At 43.6% G+C, this 15,047-nt stretch overlaps 4 protein-coding genes across 4 annotated transcripts; 3 read left to right on the forward strand and 1 right to left on the reverse strand.

Moving 5' to 3' along the window:
• The first annotated feature begins 2,223 nt into the window (after positions 1-2,223).
• LOC131289132 (zinc metalloproteinase nas-4) lies at positions 2,224-3,267 on the forward strand. The gene is made up of 3 exons (XM_058318337.1): positions 2,224-2,434; positions 2,507-2,818; positions 2,934-3,267. Exons 1-3 carry the CDS (start codon positions 2,224-2,226, stop codon positions 3,155-3,157), a joined length of 747 nt encoding a protein of 248 aa, XP_058174320.1. The 3' UTR covers positions 3,158-3,267.
• On the reverse strand, positions 2,910-7,090 carry LOC131290064 (VPS35 endosomal protein sorting factor-like). Its single transcript, XM_058319444.1, has 8 exons — positions 7,077-7,090; positions 6,914-7,004; positions 5,286-6,821; positions 5,083-5,226; positions 4,847-5,022; positions 4,280-4,775; positions 3,768-4,202; positions 2,910-3,365 (listed from the first exon to the last, which is right to left on the reverse strand). Exons 1-8 carry the CDS (start codon positions 7,088-7,090, stop codon positions 3,261-3,263), a joined length of 2,997 nt encoding a protein of 998 aa, XP_058175427.1. The 3' UTR covers positions 2,910-3,260.
• Positions 7,091-10,847: 3,757 nt separating this feature from the next.
• On the forward strand, positions 10,848-14,037 carry LOC131286363 (SH3 domain-containing protein 19). The gene is made up of 4 exons (XM_058315310.1): positions 10,848-10,927; positions 11,154-12,462; positions 12,735-12,968; positions 13,138-14,037. The coding sequence occupies exons 1-4, from the start codon at positions 10,848-10,850 to the stop codon at positions 13,270-13,272; spliced, it is 1,758 nt and encodes a 585-aa protein (XP_058171293.1). The 3' UTR covers positions 13,273-14,037.
• A 274-nt stretch (positions 14,038-14,311) lies between these two features.
• Positions 14,312-14,792, forward strand: LOC131288624 (uncharacterized). The gene is made up of 2 exons (XM_058317775.1): positions 14,312-14,446; positions 14,515-14,792. Exons 1-2 carry the CDS (start codon positions 14,401-14,403, stop codon positions 14,790-14,792), a joined length of 324 nt encoding a protein of 107 aa, XP_058173758.1. The 5' UTR covers positions 14,312-14,400.
• The last annotated feature ends 255 nt before the right edge of the window (positions 14,793-15,047 follow it).

Raw genomic sequence — 15,047 nt, forward strand, 5'->3', positions numbered from 1 at the left:
TTTTTTTTTTGCGGGAAATGATATGAAAGCAGCAACAACAGCAGCAGCAGGAGCACTAATTGAACACACAACAGAGATAAATTAATGAAAGAATGGTGAAATGCGTGCACATATGTCGCAACGACACGCCAGAGAGGAAGCGGTTGAAGTTGAATTACAGCAAATATTTGAAAATTAACCAGAGCAATGTGAAACACTTAACGCATTAGTAATAACAACCATAACGCTCCGGGGAGGTGGCAACATAATTATTGCTGCATGCACAAGGCAAATGAGGTTTTTGGATCAGTTCACACTCGTTCATCGACGTGGCTAGCGGTCATGAGGTCCAAGTGTGCATTGGCTTTCGGATATTTTTCAATGCTTCTTAGAGTTCTTCAACAAAGTCCAAAGACAAGTTCGGAGCTGTTCAAAAGTAAACAGCAAAGCAAAAGCACTTGCTTTTACCAAAACCGTTTTAAAAAGTGGTTGAAATGTTGAAGAAAGGTACAATAAAAGGTAAACTTACAGGACTAGCTATGATGCATATCATCCTTCGAGAATTTGAACCTGGCATCTTGTTCCTGCTGATCGGTCCTAGTGGCTATGGCAACCAAAAATTGCAAAGTCGTCAATCATCTTGAGATCGGGCTGAATCTCTTCTACCAATGCTGATTCGCATTTCAATATGTAAAATAAACGATAAGGCTACATTCCAAGTATTTTATCCCTACTTTGCAAGATTGATGATAACAGGAAGTCGACTAAGTCTTCCGCGCTTGCTTCATGGTTGCAGAGTTTAAATGATAGCTTCCATTTTGTACAAGTTTTTGGAGATGCCGGTTAAAATTTTGCTCTGCCCCTGGTATTATATCAGCCTTAGTAAAATGTACCGAGAAATGGAACCGTTTTGGGTGGCGTGACATAACAGCAATAAGTTAACGGAATCCTCCCTCCTCCCCATCTCTCCCGGTGTAATGGGTGCTTCTCCATCGTAAATATTCATACAACCATACTACTAGAAGAAAAGCCAACCTACAAACGCCCATAAGACCCCCCCCCCCCCCCCCCCGCGCGTTGTGTACGATATTTAGAACATTACAAAAACAAGATCAGTTTGATGGCAACCGCGCTAAGTCCAAAACCTATAGAGTATAGATAATAAAAATCAAATCACGAGGATCTGCAATAAAGTTTGGTGTAACAAAATGGAAAACAAATTCCGCAGCATTATCATCACTTAGTCGCATCAATATGTATTTGCGCCCATTCGTTTGACAAATCCTACTACACACAGCGTGGGCGAAGGTTATCTATCGATCTGCACGCGCGCGGTACCACTTTTAAAATGCGCTTATGAAGTGGATTATCCGGACAATGCAAATCATAGTAATCGTTGTTTCTTAAAGAAGCTAAAATGTATCACCCCATCAATCACGCCGGCCGGAAATACTATGAAATAAGCGGAAACGTAAAACAGACAAGAGAGAATAAAACATCTGTGACGGATGCAAGAGGAGAAATCAGAACACTGCAAAATGCAAAAGAGAAACAACAGATGAAAATAAACAATTCTAGTAGTAGCCATTGAGCAGCTTTTTAATTGAGATAACTATGAGTCATACAGCTTCTCCTTTTTCTGCCATTTTTCTTTCACCCCTGCATACTGCTAATATTTATTCGTTATTTTATATTTTTTAAATGTTTTCCTCGACTTAGATGACACACGGGTACTAGTACTTATTGGTAGCCAATGCGAAAAGAAAACTATAACAACCCTAATGGGTGTCGTCGACTACTAAACCAGTAAACTTAACGCCATGCTGACAAGCCACATTCAGATAAGGAGCACTCCTGCGGAAAACTACATTAATTTGAATGTCATACACATGAACGGTTCCGTTGAAATGCGGCACAAGAATGCAATTAAATTCCCCTCGCTACGATTGTGGATCGGTGCTGCTTGTGAACCATTTTTTGAATGATAAACGTAGGTATGTTACGATGCCTGTTGAAGGGAATTCATTTCCCTGGGGCATATTAACATAGAATTACTGCAATCATCGCGAAAAAGGTAAACGGTTGTATTCAGTAACAAAACACGTTCCAATCTTAATCAACTTGTATTCCAAATGGTCGCCTACTAACGGGGGTGCCAATAGTCTTTTGAAATTCATTTAATAGTTTTGTATCGAGCACAGACTTGGTCCAGAGTGTAACGGTCGTAACAGCAATTAATAAGTGATGAAGTTAGTTTTACTCTTGTTGGCGGTATCCTCGTGCCGATCCGAAGTAGTAGCGATCGAGCGCAGTTACTTTGAAAGTTATCTTAGGGAGCCTCCACCACCGACGCAGAAGGATTCCGAAAAGCATGGCGGTGGCAAGAATGCGCTTAGTTTGGAATATTACAAATGGCCGAATGGAATAGTGCCGTTTTTGTTCAGTCATGGCTTCAGTATGAAACATTCCGTGGTCCGGAGCAGATCCGCTTGTAATGCAAAACACATTTTTCTTTGAATGGTTGTAGGTGTAAACGAGCAAGCTATCATTCTGGATGCGATAAACGTACTTCAACAGCAAACTTGTGTTTACTTCATCCCGAAGACGCCGGATCAGAGGGAACACATTCGTTTCGTAAAGTCGGATTGGGGCTGTGGTTCATCGATCGGGTATCGGCGAGGTCAAGTCGAACCACTGGATGTGACGCTGGACGACTTCTGTCTCGAACTCCCGGGAGCTGTCCAGCATGAGCTGCTGCATGTTCTGGGTCTATTTCACGAGCATACTCGACCAGATAGGGACGATTACGTCGAGGTGTTGTGGGAAAACATAGAGCCAGGTATGGGGGAAATCATTGGCATGAAGGCATGCGATGCTACAGATGAATTTGAATTGAATTGGGCGTTTTTCATTATTTGATAAATTCGTTTTATTGCGTCTTCTTATTCGAACAGCTTACCGACATAACTTTGCCAAGGGCTCCTGGGATTACATGGAGTCTTTTGGTCTACCGTACGACTACGGTAGCGTTATGCACTATCCAAGCTATGCGTATGCGAAAGCAGGGGCGTCCGTTACCATGGTATCGCGCATAAACAGCAGTGCACCGCTTGGTCAAACTGATGGGGCAAGCTTTTACGATCTGCAAAAAATTCGCTACATGTATCCTTGTCCGTAAACTCCGCCACTGTACGCTTCTGTGTTCTTACTATACAATATATCATATGGTTTTAAATGCAATGAAAAAGAAATACGCCTACTACTGAATTGTGAATTACTTCCTACATTCGTGATTTCATTTTTTCGAGCAGGACCAACAGACACTGATGTTGTGTTTCGACTTTTGTAACGGTTGCCAGATGCTCCGTGTAAGACAAAACATTTTGCTATAGAATGAAAGAAACGAAGAAAGAAGTACACATTAGTAGATTAATATTTGGCAAACATAAAATCTCTTTTTTTGCACGAATGCAAAATGCAACCGAAACGTGAGCCATCTGATTAGACATAATAAGCTATTTGACCGAAGCGTAATTGCGACTTAAATTATAACAAAAAAATTATCAAATTTTGCCACGAAAAAAAGTCGGTTGAACTTCCTGGCCGATAAGAAAAAATACTAGATGAACTTTCTGGATGGGCAAAGAATAGATGTTTGAACTTTGCCCTTCTCACATCCCAGACGGTGTCACAATAAAAATTGCTAGATTCAAACTGTGGCGCAACAGAATTGGCTTATCAGAAGTTTAGAGGGGAGACAAAAAAATCCTTTAGTCTAAGCAACTTACCAACTGATTTGGCTCGAGTACGTTCCGGTTCTTTACTGCGAGATTCCACAGATTGTATGTGAGCGTAAACATTTTTTCTACGGTCAAGTCCGCACCGGTTATTATTTTCACGAACAGATCAAGCGCCAGCTTGGACTGAGCCCGGACCGCGTTGGAGTCGAGCAGTTGCTTCAATTGCTGTAACAGTTTATCACAAACGTCGCAGCAAAGCTCGTTCACTTCAGCAATGAACTTTGGATCGGAACCGTACAGCTCGTCGTTGGAAATTACGTTCACGATATGATACGGATAAACTTCCTGCGCGGCAACGGAAAGAAAGTCGAGCACGTGCAGATAAATGGTGGACAGCGTGTTTGAGCCTGGCTCGAACGTATACTTTGGCACTACCTCGAGCAGAAGACGAAGCAGATAGAGCACACCCTGCGTTGGATTATCCTGTGGTCGAAGAGAAGAAAAGTGTTGTAACGCTACATTCGTTTTAATGTTACCTAGAATCTATGCTTCTGACCTACCGGCACAATGACGAGCGTGGAAAGAAAGTTGATCACGTACGCCTTGAGGAAACTTTCCGACGACTGCGTTTTCCCATCGATTTGTACCGTGCGCGGGACTTCCGGAATGAGATTGAGTGCAGCCTCGAAGCACGAATCGGCCTGCTGTAAGCATACGTTTAGCAATGCAACCTGTCCCGACTGCAGGTAAAGCTCCATCCGGGTTTGCACGTCGATGATGGATGGAATTGTGATGAAACAGTAGGCTGCGCATGCCTTTACGAAAGCGGCCGTCTTTGGCGTATGCTGTCCCTTAATAATGCGCCGAGTGCTCGTCGCCAACCGGTTGACGGAATGGATGAGGGTGGAAAGTGCCGAATCGAGATTCGAAAGAACGGAACGAGCCTCGACGTAAAACGCAAGCTGTTGCTCAAAGTCGCGTCCAAAGTCCACCTTACGAATAAAGTGACATATGAGGGAGCTTATTTGCCTCCGTTCATCTTCGCCAGTAAGCGCGCTACGATTGGGAAAAAACCAATTAGATTTGAATGCATAATCAGACTGTTATGGGAAAATGTGGACACTTACTTCACCGAATCGTTCAAAACCCGACTGATGTACATGAGCGCGTTTGTGACTACCGGATCGTTAATTATTATCGTATCGCTGACGGAGGCATTCCGGTAGCTTGTGAGAATGTTTTTGCAAACCTCCAGCTTGATAGATTCCTTTTGGAACAGATCCAGTAAGGGGAGAAAATTGTCCTGCAACACGAAGCGTACCGGTGAGACCAGAGAATTGCAGAATTGTAAGGGTGTACTTACCAGCGCAAGAATACCATTGATGTCGTTGGCGTTCGAGACAATTTTATCCACTATTACTTGCAGTTCGTGATAGTGTTGCTCATAAACGCGGTTCGGCGACATGTGATGAAGAATGTCCCCCATGAAGGAATCGATTTCTTTTAACTAAAACATAAATAATCATTACATATGCTTTCTACGGCTAAACACAACTCTTATCGTACCCCAAAATGCTGACTTGTATACTGGGCCCACATTTCTGCACACTGAATATACTCCTCCACGTTTCCTAACGCGCTGATCGTTGTCCACGCACTGGCGAGTACGGTCGCTCGTTGTTCAACTGGCGGTGGCGTATGACTGATGATGCTGCCCAACAGTCGAAGCAATTGTCCCCGGGAAAGACCCTCTACCGAAATGGAAGAGAGAATCTGCACCAGTTGGGCTGCACGGGAGGCAATAAAATCCGAGCGAAACGATTGCATTATGGATTGCAGCAAAAGGGCAGGGTTTTTCTTCTCTGTACAGCGCTGCAGAATCGCGTCGAGCTGACCGTCCGTAGTCATTATGGCAACACCTTGCAGGATCCAATCGAGGGCAGGAAGGTAGAGGGAAATGTATCCACTCAGTGTGATTCGATGCCGTGCGATTTCTGACCGGATACCGCCATTGAAAATCGTGTGGTAAACCATAAGCACATCGTCTAGGTTTTCCCGAATATAGGTGCGATCGAGCGTGAGTCCCATTCCAACACGGCATAGGTAGCAGCGGGCGTAAATGGCTACGAGCGGATCCCCTATACCTCGGATCATCTTCGAAAGACGGCGCAGGGCCTGACCAAACTCGTCCTTAGCTAGAAAGCTGTAGCAACGCAATATGGCTATCTCGACGTACAACCTCGGCAGCAGCTCACGTATGGATGCTATTTTGTAGAACCAATTCTGGCACGTTTCCTTGGCCGATTCCGGCACCATTTCTGGGGTGAAATTTTCCGGGAGTGCCGTCATCTCGCGCGTACCCGGGTGCACATACTCAGCCTTCGTACGCAGACGATCGTACACGAGACGGCCGAAAATATCGAGAATGTCGGTGATGAGGACAAACTTCGACGGGTAGAACTGGATGACGGACGTGTCGGAAAGCAGCTTTGAGCATTGAATCGCAATCTTGAGTGCTTTCACGCGCTGATCCTGGTTCCAGGCCAGAACAAGCTCGTGGTTCAGCTGTTCGATCTTGATCACGTATTCCTGCTGTGACAGGTCGAGCATTTGTCGCACGGATCCGTCTTCGAAGTCATCCAGTTGTTCCAATCGATATTTGACTTTCTCCGACATTGTCGTTTGTGGTTTGATGGTTTCGCCGCCCGTAAGGAAGCTCGTCACGATCGACAGCTTCTCAGAGGTTGTATATTTGTTTAGTATAGCTCCTCGACGTGCAGCCCAGGGTTCAATGAGATCCAGTTCTAGCAGGTTTGAGGGTTCTTTGGATTTGCCGGTACCGGTGCTTCCTGTGCCCGCTACCGTCTTCCCCACAGGAACCGTGTCTTCCATCTCTGCTGCCATCCTTGAAAGTGGATCTTTGCCTAGTGAAGTCTCTTGTTGTTTCGCAAACTGGCTCAACGGATCAGACCCGTCGAAAGCTATGCTAAGCGGATCCAGTGATAGTGTAGCGGCTGTTACCGTGGTCGGGATGATACTGTTGGGAGGGTTGCTATTTGCGGGCACTGTTACTTTGCCTCGAGTTCCGCGACTTTCCAGAACCTACCACAACGCAAGATTATCAAAAATTAAATCAATGGAGGTGTCTAAAAAATTATGCCTTCCATGCGAATGAGTGCTCAGTTAAATCATACCGTTATCGTCGACTGCTTAAGCGGATGGTCAAATACTTTGAACCGATCGAGATAACGCCGACATTCGTCCTGCAAGCGTTCGACACAGATCCTAAAAAACGAAGAAACCATAAAAGTAATGTAAATCACAGCTGTACTGTAAGTTTCACAAAAGTTAATTTACCATTCCGCAGACATCTTGCAAACGTGCCGATGCCCTAAGGAAACTCAGAATGTTTTTTTATGAAGACGAATTCTGAGACCAATCTTGTTATGACCAGCGACGATCAATTTGCTGACGGGTTGTTGTTGCAGTGTCGAAGGTTCGTAGTGTTTTTGGCATTGGAGCGGTGCATCAAGTACCGGCCGACATCGGTCAGGTTGTCTTCAGGTTACTACTTGGAACAAATAAAAGTTAAAAATAACGAAAAATCTAGTTTTGCATATTCAGGAGATGTAAATTGGCTCTCGATTGGATCGTGGTAAAATAAATTTGATTTTATATTTGGGTTCAATCAAGATGTGCAGGTAGAACAGGTTAGTTGTTCCAGAACATATTGCTATGATAGGCAAACATCTAAATGCCCAAAAATAAATGAAATGAAAGACTGAAAAAATGTTACTAAACAAACATCAACCATGATTGTTAAAAATTCAATTTACCCCATGCCAATGAAATAAACTAACCTCTTTTGAATATACCTTGTATGCAATTGATGTTTTCGAACTGTCATTTGTTTGACAATTCATAACACAACCACTTACCTTGTCTTAAAACATGTGTGAGTGAGCAGACGGAATTGAAATATCAGTAGAAAATTAACAGTTGGTAAGTTCATTGTTCACAGAAAATGGTATATCGGACATAGCAGTGTTGCAGAATCGCAAAAAAAAACCCGTCCGTTTGCATCGTTCTGTGGTGTTTCAATATACAGTCTGGTTATAGTTGTCATACCTAATCTGCTGTTATCTGTTGTGTGAGCTTACGTTAGCTGCAACGAGAAGAACAGGCACCGAAACGTTTTTCGTGGGAATACCCAGTCCGCCACAATTACGCTGCAGTGTGTTGTTTCAAAATCATCCAGCCCATGAATAGGTAGGTACCTGAAGTGGATTATTCTACTAGTGGATGCCCTTAAAGCCATCAAGCAAGATTGTGATACACAGCAAAACATGTTGGCCATGTCACCAACTGGTGAAAGGAATAGGTCTCGAACAAAACAGTGGAATACCGTCCGCCATTCTGGCTCTCGTTTCGTCATAGTGTTTGTACAGTGCTGTCCACAGATGATCGCGGCCAGTTGATCAGTTGAAGTTGAATAGTAAATTACGAGCTTCTACAATTTCAGTTTTCGGCAAGGAAGTTTAGTTATTGTTTTCAAGGATGTCCACATTTGTATGAGCAGGTAGAATTCTAACTACAAAGAATACCAACCTACCAAAGCACGCGCACTGGACCAAACTATCCTTAAGATGGTCCCCAAGTGACTCACTAATCCGTGATATAAAACAACAGGAAGTAGTAAGTAGTTCACGTGTACTTAAAGGAACGTGCGCGTGCGGAGGGTGTTACTATTTTCACCACCAACGCTGGTTTCTTCGATTCCATTATAATGTTCCATAGTGATGGATTTCAAATGTAGCAAGTTCTTTTTTATGCTGTCCATACTATATTTTAATGCCGGTAGAGCGGTTATTTCCATTGGTGAAACTCGCTAAGTTATCAAGGACGTTGGCTCAGGTGTTTCACAGCTGTACACATCGATGCAACTTCAACATACAGCGTGCTATGGTATCCGACAACTCAAAGCTGATGAAGCCGATGAAACGAACCATGTCTGCCTGTGCGTCTAGGTCAACGATGTGCAGCAGCGGACCTTTACGCATCTCGATAGGGTTTTATATGCTCTTTTGTCCATAGTCATCAGTCCGTGATTAGTGATGAACATTGTTTCACACGGGAAGCAAGGGAGCGGACAGCAGCCCATGTCGAATTTCAGCTAACATTGGCGTAATTTGCATATCTAGTAATACGTTAGTTGGAAATGAGAGCAACATTTCTTTATGCAAAAAAAAAACTGCAGTTGTAACGCATTCCCAGCTTAGAGATTTGCCTGTATGTGCCTGCCAGATACCAGATTAGAATGAAAAAAATCTCCGGTGCACCCAAGCGCAATATAAACTGCATGGGAAAATGCAGTATCACAAATTCAATTGTCCGAATTAATGTAGATCGAAGCTAAATCCTCCTCATTACCTGTGAATGCTTAAACGACCTTCCAGAAATTTAAAACTAGTCAAATGGCAATTGTTATTTCTATCGAATGCAATGGAACAGCGATGCCGTATGAATGATGTAGGAAAGTTCGTATCGGAGTCGTAAAGTAAACAAGAGGACTTACGCATTATCATTCGCAACAGGAAGTTCGTATTTCCGGTTTATAGAAGTAGGCGTTTCCCTTGCTTTAGCGTCATTGCTTCGTTTTTATCATTTACCGCAGACGTTTTTGTAATTTGAGACCCGGCTAAAACCACGTCAGGCTTTTATCAACGCAAGCCTTGGCGCCTACTTGTTGTAGGTTTACATTCATTTGGATTTAGGGTATCGGCATTGTGCGAAAAGGCACTTGCATAAAATTTAGCTGCTCGATTGAACTGGGATTTTTTTAAATCTTATTTTAAAGTGTCTATGTTGGGCACTGCAATGAACCTTTTCATTCAACTACAGTCAATCGTGAAAGTTCTGCGTACATAATGTGAAAACTTCATTTGCCTGCATAACATGGTAACATGACGAGATGCCTTGTCCATAAAATCGTTCATCCATCGTCGGAGAAAACTGGTTAGGAGTCTTGCCGCTAGTACCAACGGGAATCAAATAAGAGCGATATTATGACAGGTGGTGTGATGGCTATCGCGCATATTTACGCTTTCACAGAACCGAACCACCAGCTAATGAAAAACATAGGCAAAGCAAAGGCACAGCTTCACGTAATAGCGCGACATTTAGAGCATTGAACACGCAATCCACGCACATACATCAGTGTCAACACTGCACGATCGATGGACTCTAAAATGTAGGCGAAATTGGGAATCATATGCGATGATTCAAATCAACCATAACGCTACTGGCGACTTATTGGTTTCTTAACGACACGCGTTTGAGCATGTGTGATAAAAAATAGATCCTTTGGTCTTGCTAATTGTTTTATTTTTTTTAATGTCTTCTGTTACCAATCAAATGTAACAAAAGCATCTTAACGCTAGGCCTACTTCAAAAGTGCTGTTTTGCTGTTGACAACTAAACGTGATCATGTAATACTACTGTAAAACAATGAGGTAAAATCACTTTCAAATATGGAGGAGATAAAAAAGCGGTTGTTGTTTGTATCTCGACCTCTAGAATTTGGTCCGTACTGTGGAAGATCATCGCTCTCTCGTGCATCTGTTTTGTGGACATTTTGTCTGACGACGGTTGCAAACAGCGATCCAAATAGTATTTCCTTTCTGCCACAGGCCAGTTTGTTTACGGCGTTCCTGCTTGTTTGGTGTGCTGTTGGTGACTATATTTATAAATAGTACCATTGGCACAGTGGGATCGTTTTTTGTTTTGTTTTTCGTATTCGGCCGCGCAAGGAGGATTATTATGGGTGTCGCCGATCGCAGATTCTGTGAGATTTTCTGCTAGACCAGACCGAAAGGTTTATATAAAACGCAAATTTAAATTCTGGGGAAAACATGTTTTTCGCGGCAGAAGCTCAAGTACAGCTCATATGAGCAGACGCAACCTGTTTGACTAGAAGCAAGAAGTGCTATCACTTTCGCATAAAAACTTTGAGCAACGTTTCTTGCAAATTTTTGTTCATGTGAAGTGGCTAAAATATCAAGTGTGAAGTAAAAGACATCTATATAAAGTTAATTCCGTGTTTCCCCTAGCAAAAATATAAGTGAAAAAATGTGTGACATTCTAGCTGCTATTTCATATGGTTATGGCCATCATCACCATAACGAGCGGCCAAGAAAAAAGGTGAAAATGTACGCGTTAATTGCATTCTCTTCTCGTTTGAGTATTTCCTATGCACTTCGTCAGCATCTGTGAGAGGGCGTTTTCTTTGCGACGCAATTTGCATGGTTTCGGGCAAAACAAATTAAAAATTACTAAAAATACAACCGGTCCAATAATACGAAATCGAAATTTACTCATTCAAATTTTCATAACCCTTATCCGTTATTTCATTTTCGGTCATTTCTTTTTGTACAGAAATATGACTATTCCGTCGAGACCAGCACCTCCTCCACCGCAGCGAAGCGCAGCCCCTCCATCGCGGTACGCTCCGATTACGGATTGGGATTTTTGCGCATTCGATTCCGGTGCTGGCAACGAAGCATCATCAAATCGAACGTTAACCAGAGCTAACCAGCAGCAACAAGCGCAGCATCACAATGTTAAGGCGAAAAAGCCGCCGCCCCCGCGACCTCCGCCACCCAAATTGTCGGTAGCCCCCGCTGCCCCACTAAAGAAACCCGGTCAGCCTCAATCGATCAACATCCTATCCAGTCTCTTTGGCCAGAAACGGTCCTCCAATGGGGCGGCTGCAAACGTCGGCAAATCAGGTGGCGGCAGTGCGCTTTCGCTGACGAAATCGGGTTCAAGTGCTCCACCGGTAAAATTACTGCCACCTCCGGCATCGGTTGGCTCAGCGAAGGGTATGTCCAAACAGCACCATCATTTAAGCCAATGGACTCCACCAACACATAACAGCAGCAGCACCATCGGAGGCGGCCATGGGCAACAAACTTCGAGTACCACGACAGTAGCCACGGCCGAGCTAATTAGTTTCGATTCTCCACCGAGCTCTCCTACTTTTACGCAAAAGTCCTGCAGCGATTGCATCAGCGTGGATAGTTTTAGTTCTGATTCAAACTATTCATCGCCCCACAATGGAAATATGTCTCAGGCAGAGAGCGGCTTTGAGGATGATTTCGTGAGCAGCAATCGAGTAGGTTCGTGCATACCGTGGGTCGAACCTTCGTTCGATCCATTCGATGTCGGTTCGACGTCCAACTCCCGGCGGGCTCCTTCGGCACCGCCACCGGGCATTTATGCTTCGGTGCCACTTTCTTCGTCATCGACAGCCCAGATTCGTACACCGCTGGTAAATAGCAAGCTACAGAAATCGGATTTCATCGATCCGTTGTGTAACGGGCGCAGCGTCCTTTCGAAAGTACCAACCGTTTCGATGCCAACTATCATTAAGCCACCCGGCAGTGCTTCGGGAAGCCAAAAGTCCACTCCGTCCCATTCCGTTTCCACTTTGGCGAGTTCACGTGGCACGCTACAACCGTCCGCTCCGAAACCAAATGTAGCAGCGGCAAACGGATCTATACAGCATGGTCTAGACGAGGATCTTATCACAGGAGGGACATCCGTGTTTGATTCGCCACCGTCTCCACCGATGCCGTGCGTTCCGCCTCCGCCACCTCCTTCATTTGGCGAGTACAAGGAAGAAGCGTATGGCATTGCGTTGTACGACTTTGAGGGTGAAACGATGGAGGATCTTAGTTTTAAGGTAAACAAATTTTGCAACATATTTTTGGTTGGTCCCATTTACGCTCAGCACCACGCGCCAGTCAGCCAACCCCCTATCGTCGGCGATGCGGAAAACGCAATTTTATTCGATTTTTCTCTTTTAATAATAGATTTGTTTTCCCGTGCCTCCGCTTCCTATGTGGTGGTGTGCGCGACCTTGGTGACTGGCCGTGCGATGATGTTTTGATCCTTATTTTTTTCCCTTCCTTTCGACTAACTGATGTGTTGTTTTTCGTTTTATCTCTACCAAAGACGAACGAGAAAATTTATCTTCTGAGCCGATTAAACGAGGAATGGTATATGGGTCGTGACCGCAGAGGCCTTGAAGGAATGTTTCCTGTTAACTACGTCGAAGTTAAGGTTCCTCTTTCTACTGAACAGCCACAACAACAGGATGAATCAGTGCCAACGGCGAAAGCCGGCACGCAAAAGGTGCGTGCACTGTACCAATTTACGGCGGAAACAGCGGACGATCTTACAATTATGGTGAGTTCTTTGACCCGAACCTCCCCTCCCCCCCCCCTTCCTTTCCCCTCCTTCCCCCTCCCGATACGATGACATTGACCTGTTATTATCATGTATCGTAACTGATTGCCTGTTACAAACATATCTATTGTTTTCAATTAACACTTTATTTTTTGTATTTGGTTTACAGGAGCATGACATGGTGACCGTGCTTTATCAAATCACACCGGAGTGGTTGTACGGAGAAATCAACGGTCGAAGGGGACAATTTCCCGCCAATTATATCGAATATGTGCCTAAAAATTTACAACAAATGCCTGTTTGACTCGGTTGGTGCTAAAGTGAGCCGTCTGAGTAGGCTTAACTCATCGTACTACTAAACCGTGGCGTCCTGAAGCTGGTTCTTTGACGGAGCACTTTGATGGCGAGTGGGTTTGTTAGATATTTGTAATTCGATCGATGAGGCACTGTGATTCGCGAGTAATATGCAGTTGTAACAAGCAGACAAAGAGCAGGAGATGTTTTGGTGGCCATGTATAGCAGAACGGTGGTTTGTCGTTTTTCCTTATTTTTTTTTGCTACCCATCTTGCTATAAACAAGCTGATACACTGGTGATAATTAGTTTAGCAAACAAACCATCACTATGTATTGTGTATACAAAATGCAATATGCCCAATGCAGATACAAACATGAAGGTATTTTGTATTTTTTTATTCTTATATGTATGCTATTGGTAACGACTGTATGAGCGAAACAGATATAGAATTTAGAGTCAAGTTTGGTCTGCTTTACAGACATGCGATGGATCAGTCACAGGAAAGACTTTACGGAATGAAACGTGTCCGCACTTGCAATTACAAAACCGAAGAAAATACAATACTGTTGGAGAATAATACTGCACTATGCATTAAAAAAATAAACTCGCATAAATAAGCTGCTATAGATCTGAGCATATGCAATTTAACGACCAACTAACGTGATCATCTAACTCATTCATCTGGCACAACCTCGCAAAGAAGGCGATGATTTCAGATGTACTTTTATATATTCACATGATAATGCAAATAAAGCAGACATTTTCAACACGTAGATTATCAGTTTGTTTTCAGTGCTTTTGCTTTTTACGGCGTTAATGGGACACGGCAATCTACAGGAAAGAAACATCCTTTGACAGTTCCACCCAGCATCTCAGCTGCCAGCGGAAAAGGACATGCGAACTAGATAGCGTTCAAGCGTCTGCTACAGATTCAGCGCAGATCAGACCAAATGCATTTGTCAAATTGTAAGCAGAAGAAGGGTACAGAAATCGATATTTTCATTGTTGCCAATTCATTTCCAGCTTCTATATAAAAGGCTGGTTTTTATCAAAATTATACCTTGCTCAGAACAAAGTGTATCCATAAGTTCATTGTAAGAATAACGAACAGTTGGGGAAAAAGTTATTGCCAAAAGATGTCGTCCCCAAAATCCAACAGTTCCAAGGGCAGCATCCGTGACGGTACTTTGTTAAACTGCACCTTAAGCAGGACGACGTTCGATCATCATATCGTGTATTTTCCATTGCAGAAGATCTTTCCACGGAATCGGTGGAGGTGCTTCGCGAAAGACTGAACACCATGAAGCGGCTAATTGCCGAACGGCAAAACAGCACCAGTGGTTCCGGCTCAGAATTGTGGAATCCGCATAGCCGATCGACGAGTTGCAGCGGTATAATTGATGGCAACTTTTTGAGCGTAGCATTTGGCGGCGCCCTGATTGTAATTCTTTCTGTGTCCGTTTATGCGTTTTACAACCTGTACCATGCGGTGCTGAAGAAGTTTCCTTCGCAGCACACGGAGTTGTAATGGGAACGTTGCTCTGAGAGCAAGATTCGTTTATTGCATCAATAACCTTTAATGTACTGTATTTTTACCATCATTCCTTCACTGTAGAATAAAATTTAAACGTATTAAATCTTACTAGCAAAGATACTTTGTTATCGCTATCGGGCAACTTAAATGTATCCCTGAATCGCCGCATATAAACACAACGCACGTTGGACACGAGGAATGTCAAAGTATTTAAAAACACATGGTATTCCAAGCAGTGAGCAGCGTGTT

Source organism: Anopheles ziemanni, chromosome 3 (assembly GCF_943734765.1).
Source record: "Anopheles ziemanni chromosome 3, idAnoZiCoDA_A2_x.2, whole genome shotgun sequence".
NCBI lineage: Eukaryota > Metazoa > Arthropoda > Insecta > Diptera > Culicidae > Anopheles > Anopheles ziemanni.